The 18357-nt window shown below is 35.1% G+C and overlaps 1 protein-coding gene across 1 annotated transcript; it reads left to right on the plus strand.

Moving 5' to 3' along the window:
• Window positions 1-6952: 6952 nt before the first annotated feature.
• LOC136838364 (uncharacterized) lies at window positions 6953-9832 on the plus strand. The gene is made up of 3 exons (XM_067103274.1): window positions 6953-7660; window positions 8698-9194; window positions 9430-9832. Exons 1-3 carry the CDS (start codon window positions 7534-7536, stop codon window positions 9550-9552), a joined length of 747 nt encoding a protein of 248 aa, XP_066959375.1. The 5' UTR covers window positions 6953-7533; the 3' UTR covers window positions 9553-9832.
• Window positions 9833-18357: the final 8525 nt, after the last annotated feature.

An 18357-nucleotide genomic window follows, 5' to 3' on the forward strand; every position in this document is an offset into this window, starting at 1 on the left:
TCTTGCTAGCTTGCGCGAGAGGTTGCGGGAAAATCCGCGTCGCATGTGTGAAATACTTGCAAATCGCCATTATTTTTCTGCCCTTGTTCGATGTTTGCTTGCTTCGCTATTGTATCAATATTAATTTCAAAATTCTAAGAGTCAAAGATACTGAACTTCGTAGGAAATGACAAATATGTGCTAAACTTATCCGTATTTTTTCTACTCTAAGGTTATGAAGTGAATTTTTTGTATAGAATGACGTAAGATATTAGGTTTGAAATGACTATAGATATTTGATAGTTAATGTGTACTGAAGTGGTGTCGTCAGTTAGTATATGCTTTGTCCAGTTTCGTAATACTGGATTGCAAGACAACGGGGAAGCTTTTGCGGTCCTTTGACAGTTTGTTTAGAATTCCAAGACATGAGATTTCTGGGATAGATTATTATTATTATTATTATTATTATTATTATTATTATTATTATTATTATTATTATTATTATTATTAGTAGTAGTAGTAGTAGTAGTAGTAGTATTTCGTATGTTAGAACGTTCTTTAATTGTTAATAGTATTTTCATGATTGTAATTTCTCTTGTATTTTATTTGTGCATTAGTTAATTATTTAATTAATTGGTATATTTAAGTATTTTTTGCGCACTTGACAATCTTGCATTCGACGTGTGACAATATCGGAGTGTTGTCAGAATGTAATACTAGCTTAATCCGTAGCGTAACCTTGCCCTTAAGTTTCTCGATGTTTCTTTTTCCTTGCGTTCACTGACAAAAACACCCAGGCTCTCCCAAACGTATTAAAGCTTTGAATATATCAGATATTAGTAAAAGAAACTGAATGCATGGAGACCAAATGAGAAACACCATAATAGCAATTTAACAACTACCTTCCGAGCTTTGACTTTTGAACATAAGAAAATATCTGAAAGATCCTAAGTAAATAATAAGTAAAAGGCGCCATTGCGTTATAATGCTGTGGCCTATCTTCATCAGTAATCATCTTTTGATTGTTATGAAGCGACCAATTTTGTGGAAGTTTTCTGCACAGCAAGTTTAATCCTCAGTGCAGCAGTTACTGTAAAATATAAAAGTGCTGGTGGTATATATCTTGCTTTTCCTCTGAAGGGATCCCCGGTTACGAGGAATATTTACTGTTGAAATTGTGTGTGTATGTGCGCGAGCGCGCATGTGCATGTGCTTGTGTATCGAGAGTGAGAGAGATAGAGAGAATGGAAAAGGAGTAAAAATCCACCAGTGTCAGCATTTAACTACCAGATATGCGTGGCCGTGAATCTTTTTATTTTCTCTTTTGCAATCCCCCAAATGATAATTTGTCTCACGAGCGTTGTATGTAAGTGCGCCTTCCATGGTCCTTTTCTTTCCCCTCTACCATTGCACTCCCATGATCCTCGATTACCCATCCCCAATGCATGGCGTCCCATTCCACCCTCCGGGAGCTCCTCCCTCCCCACCCCCAACTCCAGTGTCTCCCTGAGTACTTCCCTCCCGATGCAGCTCTTAAATCAGTTGCAACTTTCATAAAATGATATTGACAACAATGCAGACAAGCTCCTAAAATATGTCCCCTCCCAGGCCTCTTCTCTTCCACCACCCACCATGGTTTTCTCTTCACCCTCCATGGCCGTCTCATCCCTGATATGGTGCAGATACGTCGTCAATTTATCTCTCTCCTAGCGCGGAAGAGTTATGGCTGGGAAGGAATGGCGGGAAAAAAGCGAGATGTGAATAACAAGGAGAGCGCGAGAAACTAATAGAAAACCAGTTATAAAGGTTTGCTATATTGCAAGGGAGGAGAAAAGAAAGAGTGTGTGGGTAGACAATTAGAATTTACACGCCATCAAACTGTTTGCTGATGCTGTGCTTCTTAAATATCATTTCAACTGTAGGATTGCTTTGCAACAAAACACACTCCACGTATGTCATCGCAGTGCCGTTCATAAAGAAAACTAGGATGAAGATGTAAAGAGAGGGAACGAAAACCGGGAAATAGGAATAAAAGCGGAATAAGAAAAAACAGAAGAAGAAGAATGATATCCACTGGGCCGGATGCAGCTCCGTTGGGATGGGGTCGCTGGTCGTGAGGGGGAGTAGGCTAGTGGAGGAACCTGACATTGCATAGACGGGAGAGTATTAGACAAAGGACTCGGTGACTGGGACAAATTGGACGAAGGAGAGACTTAAAGATAAATTATGGCTTTATGGAGCAAATGCATTATTATTCACGGCCATTTATGCACTTGGTAATATTGGAACAAATTTGTTGCAGTTATTCAGGATATTGTCTGCAGTTCATTGTTGCATAAGATGTAGTACGTAATGAATAATTCAAGACACGTGCCTAATGCTTTGTCTCTCCGTATTAGAAGAATTTGACTATAATGCAGATTGGCTCTGCATTTTAAGATCGGCTGAGGGATGCGAATTCACCTCGTATACAGACTAATGAAGTTCATTTCATTTTTCGGCTATTGGGAATACGTTATTTATTTGTCTTGTAAAAGCGCAAACTCATCTTCACATTTCAATAGATTTTTGTTGCTCGTGAAAGTCCTCACTCATAGTATTGTTAACGAATTTCACTACAGTTTTCCTGTACAGGAACTGAAACTTGTTATTTTTGTGTTTATAATAATATTGAAATATGAAGAAAGCTATGCATATCGTTTGTTGGCAGACGCTGAGAATTTGTTGGTATAGTTTGTGGAAAATGGTGGGAGGAAATTCGATACTGTGGTCCAGACTAAATGAGTTATACTACTGGGAGTTAGTAAAGCACACTGTATGCCCTGAAAAAGAATGTTTTTATCTTCATTTGTTGATATAGTGATTCAGCATATAAGGAAACGCACTCTCGTGTACAGACAAGTTAATGTAAGGCATCATTTATGAATCCATGATATGCTTTGTTTTGAAGTGTAGTAGTTATGTGCGAGCTGATTAAGAAATTTCTGGCTGGTTGCCAGTGATAATTGTAACTTTATTATCGAGAGCCATTTTGTGCTAATTGATTATTCAGTTACTAGAGGGAACTTGTTTGGCGTTCAGAAGCTATTGAGGCTTGAGTGATTACCAAAACAACATATTGAGAGGTTTTTGTTGAAAATCAAAAGTAATTTCGGGTTGGTTATTAAAAACAGTTTTTACTGTAATTGTCAAGTTTTTATCGGCCTTTAAATGATTGTCAAAAACAGTTTCTTTCTGGTTATTAAAATCAAATTTCGGTTTTGTTACTGAACTGTTATCCAGAAAAGTTTCTAACTGATTATTAAAGATGAATTCTGATTTTAAATATGATTACTAGGTAGCTATAATTTACAAGTAGGTGACCTTCAAAATTAATTAGTAACTGGTTATCTAGTCGTTTATCAAAAGTAGATTTCCAGATAGTGTACGAACGTAGTGTCAAGTAGATATGCAGAATTGATTTATTGGAGTATCTTATTAGAAAGAGAACTCGCCCCTGTAGCCGTTTGGTTGAATAGCAGCATTTTCAATGTAAATGGAACTACCTGAGGTATACAAAACAAAATTTCACTTAATGGTAGATGTTTCCTTCATAGAAGTCGCTCCAGAGGCAGTCCATGATACCCAATATATGAGTTAGATAACACAAATCCCCACACGTTTTCCGAATGTCTGTATGAATATGATGCCCAGAAAAATGTTGTACGTAAGCTAAGTGATGTGTTGTTTTTATGCTCTGTAGCTAACACCATGCACATTCTCACTTCTGGTAACCGCCTTGGGTAGCCGACGTCTGTCCAGTTCACATATAGAACAATTAAATTTGTATATCTCACAGTGGTAATTAAGGGCTGGGTCTTTTTTTTAGACATAGAGAGCCAGTAGATAAAGGTTTCTTGGTATTAGCTTGATATTAACAGCAGGAATATGGTGATTAATCATTTTTTATAATTCATAACAAATTTTTTATTTCAAAATTTGCTGTGCCTGCAGTCCCTAAATTGCCTCTCTTTGCCAGTCTTCCACTGATACACGAAAAGTCTTTTATGATGAGTGCAGAAACATTAACTATCATATTCTGACGAGTGATATAAAGCTATTACCCTTAACTATGGGCTCTTAGCTTCAGTCTGAAGAAGTAATCGGCCCTTTAATGACCATTGCCTGATATGTGACCTAAGGAAAAACGTCGGATGCGCACACACGGTTGCTGAAGCATAAATACACACACACACACATATATATACATATGTATATATATATATATATATATATATATATATATATATAAATATATATTTGTATTTATGTATGTATGCACTGTATGCATGTATGTGTGTATGTGTGTCCGGTAGCAGGATTCGAACCCGCATCCAGAGTATCAGAGCGGAAAGTTAGAGAGCATTGTGGTTATTACAGTTACATACGTATCTGATAAAAAGTGACCATTAGATTCTAAATATAATTTATATTATATATGTGTATTTTATGATATATGTGTACATACATATATATATTTACATGTATATATACATATATATATATATATAAAATATATATATATATATATATATATATATATATATATATATATATATATATATTCAGATATCCAAGTTTTTGCCCTAAAATTTATTTTAAAAATAATAGAAATCATGTTTATTCAACAAAACACTGGGATTTCTCATCTACAATCAAATTTCTTCTTTAGTGTGTCACTTCAGTTTGGTTCCGACTACAGCCTATAGCTCAGAAAAGGTGGCTGCCTCCGAATTGTTAATTTATGTTAAATTATGGACGAATGTGAAGGCATCAGGCTAAAAATACAATTCCAGCGGGGCCAGTTTGCAGAGGAGCAGATTTGCAGTGAATATGGATTCCGCTTCTCTTGTGGGGTGTTTGGAAGATCAGTTCTAGTTGAACTTAGCAGAGTAGATTTTAGGCCTTTATTTTATCTTATAAAACTTTTTGTCAGTTATTCTTGATGCAGTTATCTGAATACTCTTCCAGTTGTTGGTGTATGGAATTTACAGAATTTTATTATAAGTTTGTAAACATTGTTATGCATGTTTGTATATGATATATATGTATACATATATGTATATATATATGTATGTGTTTATGTATACATATATATATATATATATATATATATATATATATATATACTGTATACTATATATATATATATATATATATATATATATATATATATATATATATATATATATATATATATATAGGTGTGTGTGTGTGTGTGTGTGTGTGTGTGCATGCGCTTGCGCGTGTTTTGCATGCAGAACACTTCAATCGCCAACCCTCATCGACTGCGGGTGAGATTGCCAGATGCCACCAAGCGGCTTGACTTCGGTACCCCGCAGGCCAATTAGCTGATTAACGACTTTGGGTGTAAAGATTCTAATTACCCTGATGATTCAGTTAAGAGTGATTAGGCGCTGATGGCCATCGTTATAACCCGATAAGGGTGTAGGAGGGATGATGGAGTTTTTGTAGCGTGATCCATCGAAGAGCAATATTCGAACGCAAGTTGATTTGCGTGGCGAAATTATTAGATGAACACTTTTCTTGCTGATGAAAATTTTGCAGAATGATGATTCTAGGTTTATATGCAGATGATGTAGGGGCGAAGGCCTGAAAAGTCAACGTAAGCTGTATTTTGTTGTGTGTGTGTGTTTGTTTGTATGTATGGGGTTAATTAGGAATAGTTTCGATGTTTGAAAATTGCCTCACCATTAGTTTTACTTACTTTTGCAGATGATTAATGTGAATAAGAATTAGTTCGGAGAAAATTTCGTAAGAAAAGGTGCGTATAAATAGATATTTTTATTTCCAGCTGTTTTGAGTTCGTAGAATTTGACTTTTCTGCAACACTACTTGGAAAAGCAGTGTGTACGGAAGAAGAAATACAGAAGTAAATTCATTTATCAGGGACATAATAAAGAAACAAGTAAGGATTAAGCAGTAAACATGCTAAATGAGATTCATGCAAGCCTGTTCAATAAGAAAAAGAAGCATTTGCACACAGTTTAAACTAATGAAGTTCATTTGATTCAACTACATAACTCCGAGTACCGTTCCATATAATTTGGTTGTAGCTGGGACGAAACTTCTTGAAAACTGTATAGTTTTGAACCTTACAAAAGGAAATGCAAGACTGCTGGCATTGACTGCATATCCATTACTTTGCTGTGGATGATATTGTCTGGGAAGATCTGAAGGCAAAGGACGATCAGCGTTTATAAAGACTTTATAAATTTTGCTCAGTGAGTTAACAGAGCGATGATGCGAGAGATTAATACTAAAATCAGCAGCAAGAAAGTCAAGGGAACTCAAGTTTTCTGCCCAGACCAGGGAACAATATTCAAAATATTTAAAGACTTTATGCACCATTTTTTGCGCAGTCGAAGATGTGGACTGGATATGTTTCTCAAAAGTGTATTTGCATTTAAGAATAAAACAGAATTTTAAATGAGTCATACGCAGTTGAGGAAAAATAGCCACAAAAGACTGTACTTAGAGTTTTGTTAGGATTCAACTTCGTTCTGCACAGTTTGCGAAATGCACTTATTTTAGTTGAATTTCAGTTGAGAGAATCAGCAACCCCTTGTCCAGAATCATAAATTGGGATCGATGCAAATCGAGCAGCATTATCTACACAAGCAATAAGCTTGCTTCCTAGGTCACACCACATGCTACTCGTTTATATGAAAGCAAGTATAAGAAAATGGTGAAGATCATATATGTACGTTTACACGCAGACGTTTATGAATTATGTAAGTCTAAAACACGGCAAGCATGAACAAACGAATGTTTCAGAAGTGAACAAAGGAGCCAAGCCTCTGCCTCGTCTTTCACGCCAGATAGAGTTATCCTCCCCGGTATTTCCCCTCAAAATGATTTAAAGAATCCTTCAATTATGTCTGTTGAGGGAAAACAGTTGGAAATAAAAGTGGGGCGCCGAACTGAAAAACCGAATTAAAATGTTTCGCCTCACAGCTGGAGATGGATTGAAGATTGTCGGGGGAAGAGAATGAAAGGGTTGGTAATGGCGGGAAAAAGGAAGGCGAGAGGTTTTTTAATCCATCAGATTCCCATTCTGGGGGGAAACTGAAGCATAAGCGATCGTAGAAAGAATTGCATTACTCACCAGCTGCTTTGACCGTAGATTTTTATTTACATAATAGTTTTTTTTTATTTGTTTTAGTTACTAGAGATATTTTGGACAGAAAAGCACTAAATTTGATTGTGATATTATTTTGTACCAGGAATAGAGTTATCCTTCTTTAGGAGACGAAACCGAAAGTAAATGCTCTCGTGATCAAATAATATTTTCAGTGCGCGCGCATACCAGTCAGATTGTCCTCGTTAGCCAATAGCATTACGCGGGAAAATGACTCTCTTGCCCCAGGCAGTTGAAGTTCGCTCGGCAATATGACAATATCCACTCTGTCTCAGTATATGTGAGGATGCTGACTTGTGAGGTCGTGCCGCTTTCCGTTGACACATTGTAGTGAATGAAATTCGGTGTCCAACATGATGACTGTACTCATGCAGACAGCAGCTGTTCCTTTTGGATTCACCTGCCACAAGAGCGATTTTGGTGACACCTGGCCAGCAAGGACCATGATGAACTGCGCCGAAATGGACTCTAATGAAACTTGTAAGTAGTCTGTTTTCTGAAGAATATTGTTTATGTTATGCATTTCCGTTATCATTCAGTTGGAATAAATCTAGTTAGTATCCTCAGTTCGGTGCCATTTGCATTTTCTTTAGATTAACGTAAACATCGGAGGACGATGCTGGATGGTAGAAATTTATTTGATTATTGAATTTTAGGACAAAATTCGATAATGAAGTCAGGGTCACTCATGTCTAGACTCCTTCTTGGGGCTCAGGTGACTAGAATCTTGTTGTAATCTGGTGACAGATTTCGGCACTGCACCATTTTTTTTTTTTCCGTAGGTCACCATAGTCTCGATTTTTTTCCCCAGCTCATTCCACGTATTTCATGTTTTTCGGATGTGTGACTTTATGGGTTGAAGTTCAAAATATTCCTAATTTTCTGCAGTTGATATTTCATAAAGAAGATTTCTTGGGATTTTGAGAGATTAGTCGAACTTGATATATCGGTATCGTTCCTTAACTTGTCACAGCGATACCTTACAGTCAGTCACAGGGGCAGAAATCTGAATGCAATATTAACTAACTTTTTTACATATTGTAGTTTCTAGAATGCTCATATTTTGGAGATGAAAAATCGATACATAGGAGGAACAGTGTGTAACCTTTGAGTTTTACATATGTAATTAAGTTATAAACATTGTGGGAAATAGTAGTTCCATTCATAGTCTAAATATACTTCCCCGCCTTCATTTTTAAAATCACTTCATCAACATCGCTAGGTGATTTCCATTTGCTTAGAAATTGCCGGAACTTTCTCATAGCTTCTCGGGGGGAAAGAATATGAATAAATCCAACCTCTTAGTGACATTTTAGTTATGAAAGATAGGCTATGTTACCTATAAACGCTTTAACATGGATGGGATCGGAGAATTTATTTTCGGAAATAAACATGTTAATTTAATTAGAGTAAATAGCATTTATTTGGAGAAATAAGATACATATTGCTTTAGATATGTCATAATTAATACGTAAACTACTTTCCCTTATAAGTTATAACGTGACACCTTTTTTCAGATGTGACATTCCCTTTACCCGACGTAGTGACCAGTAACAGGCCTCCCTTACCATCTCTCAGATCTGATAACGGCTCCAATACGGTTCATAGTACATCTCAGGCTTTACTTGAACACCAAAATAATGAAGGAAACTGCCTGGGCAGTCGGATTCGACCTGGAGTTTCCAATCCCTTACATCGATGCTCATCTGTTCGTTGTGGGATAGAAGACGCCTTCACAAGCCCCAGTTGTCGAGGATATGTCTACGAATTTACAAATTTCAAAGACATGATTGCAAAAACTTCTGTAAAAGGAAGATTCCAGCTCTCCGAGAGAGGCAGAGAGGTTTTACACCAACGTTACAATAACGAATATGACTCTCAGCAGAAGCATTCACATCCTCATAGCTATGAATTTATAAGTTATTATGAGACGACACACATGATCAGCACTTATCGCGGAGTTGGAGCTGACCTGCTCTGCATTGCTGAACAGTTTGAGCGCAACTATGCACAGGTGGGTGCCAGTCGGGTGTTAGTTTCCATTATCATCATTTGATAGAGATGCTTGTGTATTGGTATTATCAAGATATGCGATGTTATTTAGTTTTTTTCTTTTTTCAGTATTGTTTAATATATCTACCAGCTCTCAAGATTATTTTGTGTGTAAAGTATGAGATAGAGAAAGAAATTAATTACGGTGAACAAAATATCAAGATAACATTTTGAAAAATCTATCTTTTTCTTTTCAGGCCAGGAGCAAGAACGCAGACCCTCCTCCGACTACTCTGAAAATCCCCAGAAATTTTGCAACGTACGTTCTGATGTCATTCGCATGTTTATTGGTCTGGAGACTGATCAACAAATGCCGCTAGTGGGTTATGATCATTTTCACGAAAATGTGAAGGAAGATGATTTTCTTACATCTAATAGGACAGTGAGGTGCCACGTGTTCAGTATATCTATCAGGATCATGAAGTCTTTTATTGTTCTGGACGTTTCATGACAGCACCCACCCTATCTTCAGTGATATAATGAATGAAAATACAAGAAAAGACACCTGTTGTTAATGCATCGCTGAATAGTTCCCATGTTTTAAATATACTTTCGATAAAATTTTCAAAAACGTTCATGAATGTGCTGCAAAAAATTATTCTAATTTTACGGTCCATTCATGAACATTTTTCGTAATTTTGTGGTATTTAAATTTTATTACTAATCTTATAAGTGAATATATTTCCATCTGGAAGATAAATCGACTTCATATAGCGCTCAAAGGATCATGGTAGTAAAAAAGAAATATATTAAAAAGGATGAGTTAAACTGTTACAAAATGATGTGTTTTATTCATGTATTAAACTGATTATTCTCCATCGGTTTATCAAGAAGAATTCAACCAAGCGGTATACTGTAAAAAATTATCCTGTAAATGTAAGTTGGAAGGCTTAAGGTAAATGTTAATTAGAATATAGAATGGTAAAAGTGGTAGACAGTATTTAGTAATCCGTGAATGAAGTATAATTTTGATTAGAATTAAGAAAGGTTGTTTGTTGCCGTTGATAGGCTAAAGAGATTAGCAACATGCAGTGTTACACACACTATATATATATATATATATATATATATATATATATATATATATATATATATATATATATAATTATTTATATATATATATATATATATGTATATATATATATACATATATACATACATACAGTACATACAAAAATACGCATCTATATGGGTAACAGGGCGATTAAGAAAGTTTAATACTAGTAGAGTATGACGTTCCTAGTTGATCAGGATATACTTCGGGCAGTTCTAAATGTAAAACTATTGTTCAATGTCAGCAAATTGGGTAAGAAATACACGTATTTACATATACTATACATACGTTTCCTGCATGTTATCACGTATTTTTCCTAAAGGCTATTTTACTTAGATGGCAGATAAAAGAAAAAGTACAAATAACTTTGGATTCCAAAGCATCGAGAGATTGGTAGAAAAGTTAATAAAGGTATTTTCTCTCTCTCTCTCTCTCTCTCTCTCTCTCTCTCTCTCTCTCTCTCTCTCTCTCTCTCTCTCTCTCTCTCTCTCTCTCTCTCTGACTTTAGAATATTACAAAATAAGTTTCAGATTTACTCTAACTCTCTGGTTGTAAATCTAGCCATGTCATTGGTCAGTACGTGAAGGTGTCTTTTCACTACTCGAAAGTCTTTCATTATAATTTAATGTAAATAATGAATTAACAACCTTTTAGCAATAAGGAAAAGTAATTATTCTGAAGTCTTTCAGTCCTTTTCATAGTGAATAATGATTCTGTAACTTTGGTAGTGAATAGGCTATAATAAGTGTCTTCTTAGAAGGAAAAAAATAATTAAAAAGGAGTTTCGATCAGAACCAAAATTAGTAGTAATACCACTTATTCTATTAAATGGCTAGATGTGTAGGATGTAGATTATTCTGTTTTTAGCACTTCACAGTGCTGTTATCTTGCAGGTTTCATAGCTGTGTGTACCAGAATTGTAAACGTAGATATTTTCTATACATGTACAAAGTAGTATTTTATTTGTATATTTGTATGTTGTCTATTTTGTAATTTGAAGAATAAAGAAAAAGTTGTAATGTGCAACACATTTGTATTAACCTCTTATTTTTCATATGAATTTGGTTTGTTGATTTTACTTTTCTCCGTGTAACGGCAATAGCCTACTGGTAATGTAAGAGAGGTTCGAACAGTAAGACTTGACTGCCCAGTGGTTCGAGTTTCAGGACGTTAAGTAACGTCACTGCAATCAGAACGTGCCGTCTTGAACCTACCTTACTTTACCATCGTTGTTGGAGGTAGTGATGATAATGATAGTCCAGATCTAACAAGGTTGTGTCTCTGAGAAGTGTAAAATATTTCCCAGTTGACTTCTAAGTTTAGTCATAATTTATCGTGCTAATATTATTATTGTTATGAATTCAGAAGATGATCCCTATTCATACGGAACAAGCCCGCAGGGGCCCCTTGACTTCCAAAGAATATGGTGTTTATAAGAAAGACGTAACAGAAGGTAATGGGAAGTACAAAAAGAAGAGGTCACTTGTTAAAAAGAAAGAAATAAAGTAACAAATTAATTAATAGATAAAAATTTTAGTAAATTGTTAAGATACGAGGAGAATTGTATTAGGGTAGTAATGCATTGAATCTTCGCTTGAACTTTTGAAGTTCCAATTGGACGACGTCCTCAGGCACAGATCAACGGTGTGAGGAATAAAGGCCCTCTGGAACTGAGAAGTTCCGCGGCGAGGCTTAAATCCATTGCAACTGTGTCAGAACTTTTTTCTCAGACTGTCGTCTTAGGGAATCGTGTTCAATTTAGTTGTCGGGAATATCAAGTTATGTGTTATTACCCATAAAGGTATGTATTGGAAAGATTCCTGGATGTTTTACATAAAGTCCTTAAAATGTGCATTTTATTATTGAAATCCACATTATTTTTAACGCCTGATTAAATGTATTTGCTTTATGGTTTGCGTTTCTATGACTGCTTAAGGAGAGAAGTCGAAATTAATGATTTTCTACAAATATTTTCTTATTGGTTGGTCAGCTACTTTATGCAAATTCCTCCTTATAATAAAAAAAAAATCATACACATACCTAACAGTGAGTGAGGTTGAAGTTTTGACAATTTTGGTGAGGGACTTTATCAAGACATGGAGGAAGATCTAAAATAATTGGATAACATAATGCTTTACAGTTTACAGGTATTTCTGCAAGAAAAATTTATATATATATATATATATATATATATATATATATGTGTGTATATATATATATATATATATATATATATATATATATATATATATATATATATATATATATATATATATATATATATATATATATATATATATATATATATATATATATATATATATGATTATATATTGCTGGCCAGAAAGTGACAACACCCTTCCCGTTTTTCAGCAAGTCTTCAGGAGGGGCTGGGAGCAGTTCTAGCCCCAGCAGACGCTGATGCTCATTTACAACAACTGGATGGATGGCTTGTTGGTCAGTAGGTTGGGAGCAAATTACGGACGTAGCTTACGTCGGCCAAGAGCTGCCCACTCAGCCATGGCACACACATATATATATATATATATATATATATATATATATATATATATATATATATATATATATATATATATATATATATATATATATATATATATATGTATTATCGTGTGTTTGAGTATGTATTTTTCAACACACCTCTTCTTCTTAGAATTGGTGGCTTCAGGTGTGAAACTTCCTGTTTTAGGATGAGGTTGCTAGCCCCATGCCCTTTATCCTAGTTGTGACCCACCATAGTTGACCAACTGTCAGGTATATAATTTAATGCATAGGTTAACACAGGCAATGTTTGTTCGTTGGACAAGCATAATGATCTGTTAATTGAAACATACTTTCATCAGAACTTACATTTTCAAGGCTTCATGGAGACATGGGACGTTTGTTTCATCGGAATGTTTTGGCAGTCAACTACAGAGGTCTGTTTTCGTAACTATTGCAGAGAAGAAAATTTATAGAGATGTGTTTAGTACTATACCGTTTTCGTATAATTTTCTTGTGTATATCATCAGTTGTTGCCCTTGTTTACCTGCAGTGTTGTTTAAGTTTGAACTTGGTCCCATTCATTTGACGCTATACAGGGACAATTTTTTTCGTTATTTTTGTGTTGTTTTTATTTTTAGTATGGTGATCTTTATGCTCTCTCTGTTAAACATTTGTGCCCCCTCTATTCATTTTCTGTGTCGCCTTTAGTGCGGTATGGTTTATTTTATTTTTATATTTTTTCTTTCAGATTGACGTAACTATTGAAAGGGATCTTTGCTTTATGGCACGTTAGCTTCACTTGTCAGCTTATACTTCACCGCTAAATTCGTTGTAAGTATTCGAGCATTATTGTAATGTTAGTTTCTTGCATGATTTGATTGTTAAAGTTGTTATTGCTGCAAATAGTTCATGCTTCATTTCTATTTTTGGGACATTCTTTCATTATTGTGTACCTTATCAGAACTTACCAGGTCACCATCAGGTTTTACAAGTAACTTGTGCAGTTTTTATACGCTTGTATAAGTTCGAAATTCTACAATAATAAATTTTTGTAATCGTCACAAAATGCGAAATATAATTCAGTATTTTTTAATCCGACTCGAGCGCGTTTCTTGACATGTTATGGCAACATCTATATTCCTTCTTGAGTTGATGCAAATCTGCGCTTCCTTTTTAGAGACTTAACCATTTCAACCATTCTCACTAGAACTCGCGCAATTGTCGAATATAATGGACATCAATCTAAATAAGGGACCGCGTTACTGACAGACTAACACCAAAGGAGATAAATGCTGATTAAGGAATCCGAGAGATGGTACGAGAATTAATTGGATGTAGTCAAGGTGAAATGAAATGGACGTCTTTACGGCTTCTGTTGCCGGGTTCCTGAGAGGTGAGAGATCTCCCGAGGGACTTCAGAGTTCAGTGGAATTTATCGATCAGTAGTTGTATGGGATAGAAGATGCTCGCTCAGCTTCTCTGTGCATACGGTGGAGTCAGCCAACTGGAAATACATAGTGTAATCATTTAAAATTTGATTAATCTGTGGCAGGTTTACGCAGAAGCGCTGCTGAGGATGTATTTTGGTATATATATATATATATATATATATATATATATATATATATATATATATATATATATATATATATATATATATATATATATATATTTATATAGTCGACTACAGGAGCACGAAAACGTTCCAGTACTGCCGAGACTTGACCACAATTCATTGGTCACTACGACAGATTTCGAACCCTTCGTGATGCGTCTGAGTAAACTTGATGCGTCTCAAGACCTTTCCTTACATTCCTCGTTTTAATTGTTTCTCTGCGACTTCGGGAACCAATGAGAAAATGTTAGCTAATAGCTGAGGGTATATATACTGGAAAGGCACTCGTTGTTAAAGGTATAATGTGAGAAGAGAGACTGTTTGGTCAAGTGATGTTGGTTTTTGTAATTATTCATAATCCGAAGTAATTTCAAAGAAAACCGAGACAGCATTTCACTGACTCTCAATTTATTAGTTATAAAGTCTTCGACGGCCTTAAAGCTCTATAAATATATATATATATATATATATATATATATATATATATATATATATATATATATATATATATATATATATATATATATATATATATATATATATATATATATATATATATATATATATATATATATATATATATATGTGTGTGTGTGTGTGTGTGTGTGTGTGTGTATACATATATATATGTGTGTATATATATATATATATATATATATATATATATATATATATATATATATATATATATATATATATATATATATATATATATATTGAGGTTTGTCTTAGATGTGCATCCATGTTTCATAGACAGGAGCCTGGTAGACTTTGGCCACTCCTTTTATGGGTATTAATATCTGTCAAGATTCCTCCAAGACTTCCAGTAAAATACAAATCAAAGAAAGGTCCCAAGACTTCCAGATTTACACGCTCCTCTTATTATCGTTCTGCAAAGCAGCACTCCATCTTTTCATTGTTGAATTTTCTCCTGAATCATATCTGAATGTTGCCCACCCTTTCAACCGTTGTTATTCCACATAGGCTGCACTAAACAGAGAATGTTTATCTCAACATTTTTTGTATTTTTTAGTTTCAACTTCCATGGTTCCTTTTCATTAAGGTTTCAAGTTGTAGGTCTCCACACATTGCCGTCTGTGACCTCCGCTCTTCACCCCATAATGGGGTAGTGTCATCAGTGCACCTCACGCGGTGCACTGTAGGCATAACTTAAGGTTCTTTGCAGCGTACCTTCGACCCACAGCTGCAATCCCTTTCATTCCTTTTTCTGTGCCTCCGTTCATATTCTCTTTCATCCATCTTACTTTCCACTCTCTCCTGTCAGTTGCTTTATAGTGCAGTTGCGAGGTTTTCCTCCTGTTACACCTTTCAAACCTTTTTACTGTAAGTTTCCATTTCAGCGCTGAATGACCTTTGGCCGAAATTCTACATTCCATGCCTTCGCTCTTCATCAGTTCTGCAATTTCTTCCGAAATCCCGCGGCCCCGTTTTTCATTCTACCATTATCACTGACATTACCCCTTGTATGCTTATAATCGACCACCGCCGTTCTTCCAAAATTGTTCTTTTCACTTACTCCTCTTGCCAACACTTTCAGCTTTTGCCAATCTTTGCAGTTTCTCTTCGCTGTTACTGGTCAGTACTATCACCGTAAAAAATCAGCCATTCTATCTGTTGAGTTATCCAAAGCTTGTTTTCTTACCTTATATAGTTGCACTTACATTTGATTGTTCCGTAGTTTCTGTTATCGCGTCACCCATATAAATATTGCCTGAAACCCGCCTTTCTTCATAGTACTCTTCCCCATTACATTCTTTCATACAAAAAATTATGCATTTGTGTATGATATTATGCGAAAAATCTTTTATTAAAACTTCGTCCGTATTAACTTATATGATGTTTCTGTGTATGTGTTCATGATATTATTATTATTATTATTATTATTATTATTATTATTATTATTATTATTATTATTATTATTATTATTATTATTATTATTTTGAAGAGCCAAACAACCGCTATAGTCAACATTTTTATTCCATTGGGACGTTTCGGCTTTAACACACTAAGACATTTTCGACCTACAATAGAGGAAAAACGTCAAAACATAAAACTTTATACTAGTAAAATACAAATCAAAGAAAGGTCACACTTGTATTTTACTAGTATAAAGTTTTATGCTATGGGGTTTTGCCTCTATTTTAGGTCGAAAATGGTTTAGTGTGTTAAAGGCGAAACGTCCCAATGGAATAAAAATGTTGACTATAGCGCATGTTTGGCTGTTCCCCATGAGGATCAGATTCCCTAGGAATCAACCTCTAGGAATTATTATTATTATTATTATTATTATTATTATTATTATTATTATTATTATTGTTGTTGTTGTTGTTGTTGTTGTTGTTGTTGTTGTAGTTGTTATTTTAATGGAATTTAGAGATCGAATTCTTTTTCAACTATCACTACATAAACGTGTTTCTTTTTCTTAACACTAAAGTCTCTCCGTTTGTAATACATCACGTAACAGCAGCGCCATTATTCAAGGCATAAAGGGAAAAATGCATTCAAAAGGGGGTTGTATATTTTATATTTTTCTCAGCTTGCGTCTTTGTAACGGCTCTCCTCTTGGGCAAACATGACGTCTCTGGAAGTCGTTTCGCGATATTTACAGCTTCCTAAATGTGCGTATCTCGGACACTACAAAGATGCAAGAAAGTCGGACGTAATTACTGTGCGTTGCAAAAGTTCGCACATAAATAATCACTTAATGAATGGGGCGCTCCCATTAGGGAGTGTATGAATAAATTTTGGCCCAGTGAATCTTATTGCATTAGGGGAGGGGACGGCAGTGCGCTGGCAATTCGAAGCGATTATACTGAAAAGGAATATTCATGATTTATTAGTTACGGATCTTCTGAGTATGAAGAATTGGGAAGAATTATTACGAGAAAATTATGAATAAGATATTGAATTACACAAAATAGATCGAAATAGTAGCATTCCTTTTGATGTTTATATTAATCAGAGTCCACATGCTACCTTAGAACATTTTAGGCATTTAATTTGGAAATAAGAGTGTCACCAAGATTTTAGAGAAGTTTAACTTTATTGCAATAAAGAGTGTTTTATTTTCTTATTGAAGAAGTCTTCTTAGCAAAAAAAAAAAAAAAAAACATTAAAAGAAAGGAATTGCGTTAAAACATTGACATGCCATTTTTCAGTTTGATTGAAACAAATGATAAGTTGTGTGTAGATTATCAGGCCAGATTTGCTTGAACATTGGCGTGTTAGACTGCATGAGATGCGAGCGCCCCATGAATGGTAATGCTCAATGGAGCCATAGTACTGTAGTAGTAGTAGTAGTAGTGTATTGCAAAGGCCGTGAGGCAAATGAAATTGAAGAAGTTTTGTTATTTGCCTGCAACGGGCGTACTATTTGAAAGCAATTTATAGGCTAAAAGACTGCGTCATGAAATTTCTAATTCCTGTGCTGCCTTGAGAAACCGTTGCTGCCGTTGGAAGTCTTAGATCATTGTATTTAGTTGGCCCCTTTCTTTTCTCCCTTGACTGCGACTTTTTAAAAAAGTATTTTAACATTTTCGACATTCCTTTCGCTCTCATAGCATTAAACAATCCAGTCTTTGGGCCCAAATGCCTTAATAACAACCGTTGTAATTATCTGCATCAGACACAGCAACTGAATAGAGCACCCGTAGGGGGGTTAGTGCCGTCAGTGCACCTCATGCGGTGCAATGTAGGCATTACTTGAGGGTCTTTGCAGCGTCCCTTCGGCCCCTAGCTGCAACTACTTTCATTGCTTTTACTGTACCTCCGTTCATATCCTCTTTCTTCCTTCTCACTGTCCACCCTCTCCTAACACTTGATTCATAGTGCAACTGCGAGGTTTTCCTCCTGTTACACCTTTCAAACCTTTTACTCTCAATTTACGTTTCAGCGCTGAATGGCCTAAGTTACCCCAGTGCTTGGCATCTA

Source organism: Macrobrachium rosenbergii, chromosome 4 (genome assembly GCF_040412425.1).
Source record: "Macrobrachium rosenbergii isolate ZJJX-2024 chromosome 4, ASM4041242v1, whole genome shotgun sequence".
Classification (NCBI taxonomy): domain Eukaryota; kingdom Metazoa; phylum Arthropoda; class Malacostraca; order Decapoda; family Palaemonidae; genus Macrobrachium; species Macrobrachium rosenbergii.

Bases quoted from the DNA above. Each gene is read 5' to 3' on its own strand.
- LOC136838364 (XM_067103274.1), top strand. From the start codon at position 7,534: ATGATGACTGTACTCATGCAGACAGCAGCTGTTCCTTTTGGATTCACC. The intron at 7,661-8,697 runs GTAAGTAGTCTG...ACCTTTTTTCAG, and splicing joins AATGGACTCTAATGAAACTT to ATGTGACATTCCCTTTACCC. The intron at 9,195-9,429 runs GTGGGTGCCAGT...TTTTCTTTTCAG, and splicing joins TTGAGCGCAACTATGCACAG to GCCAGGAGCAAGAACGCAGA.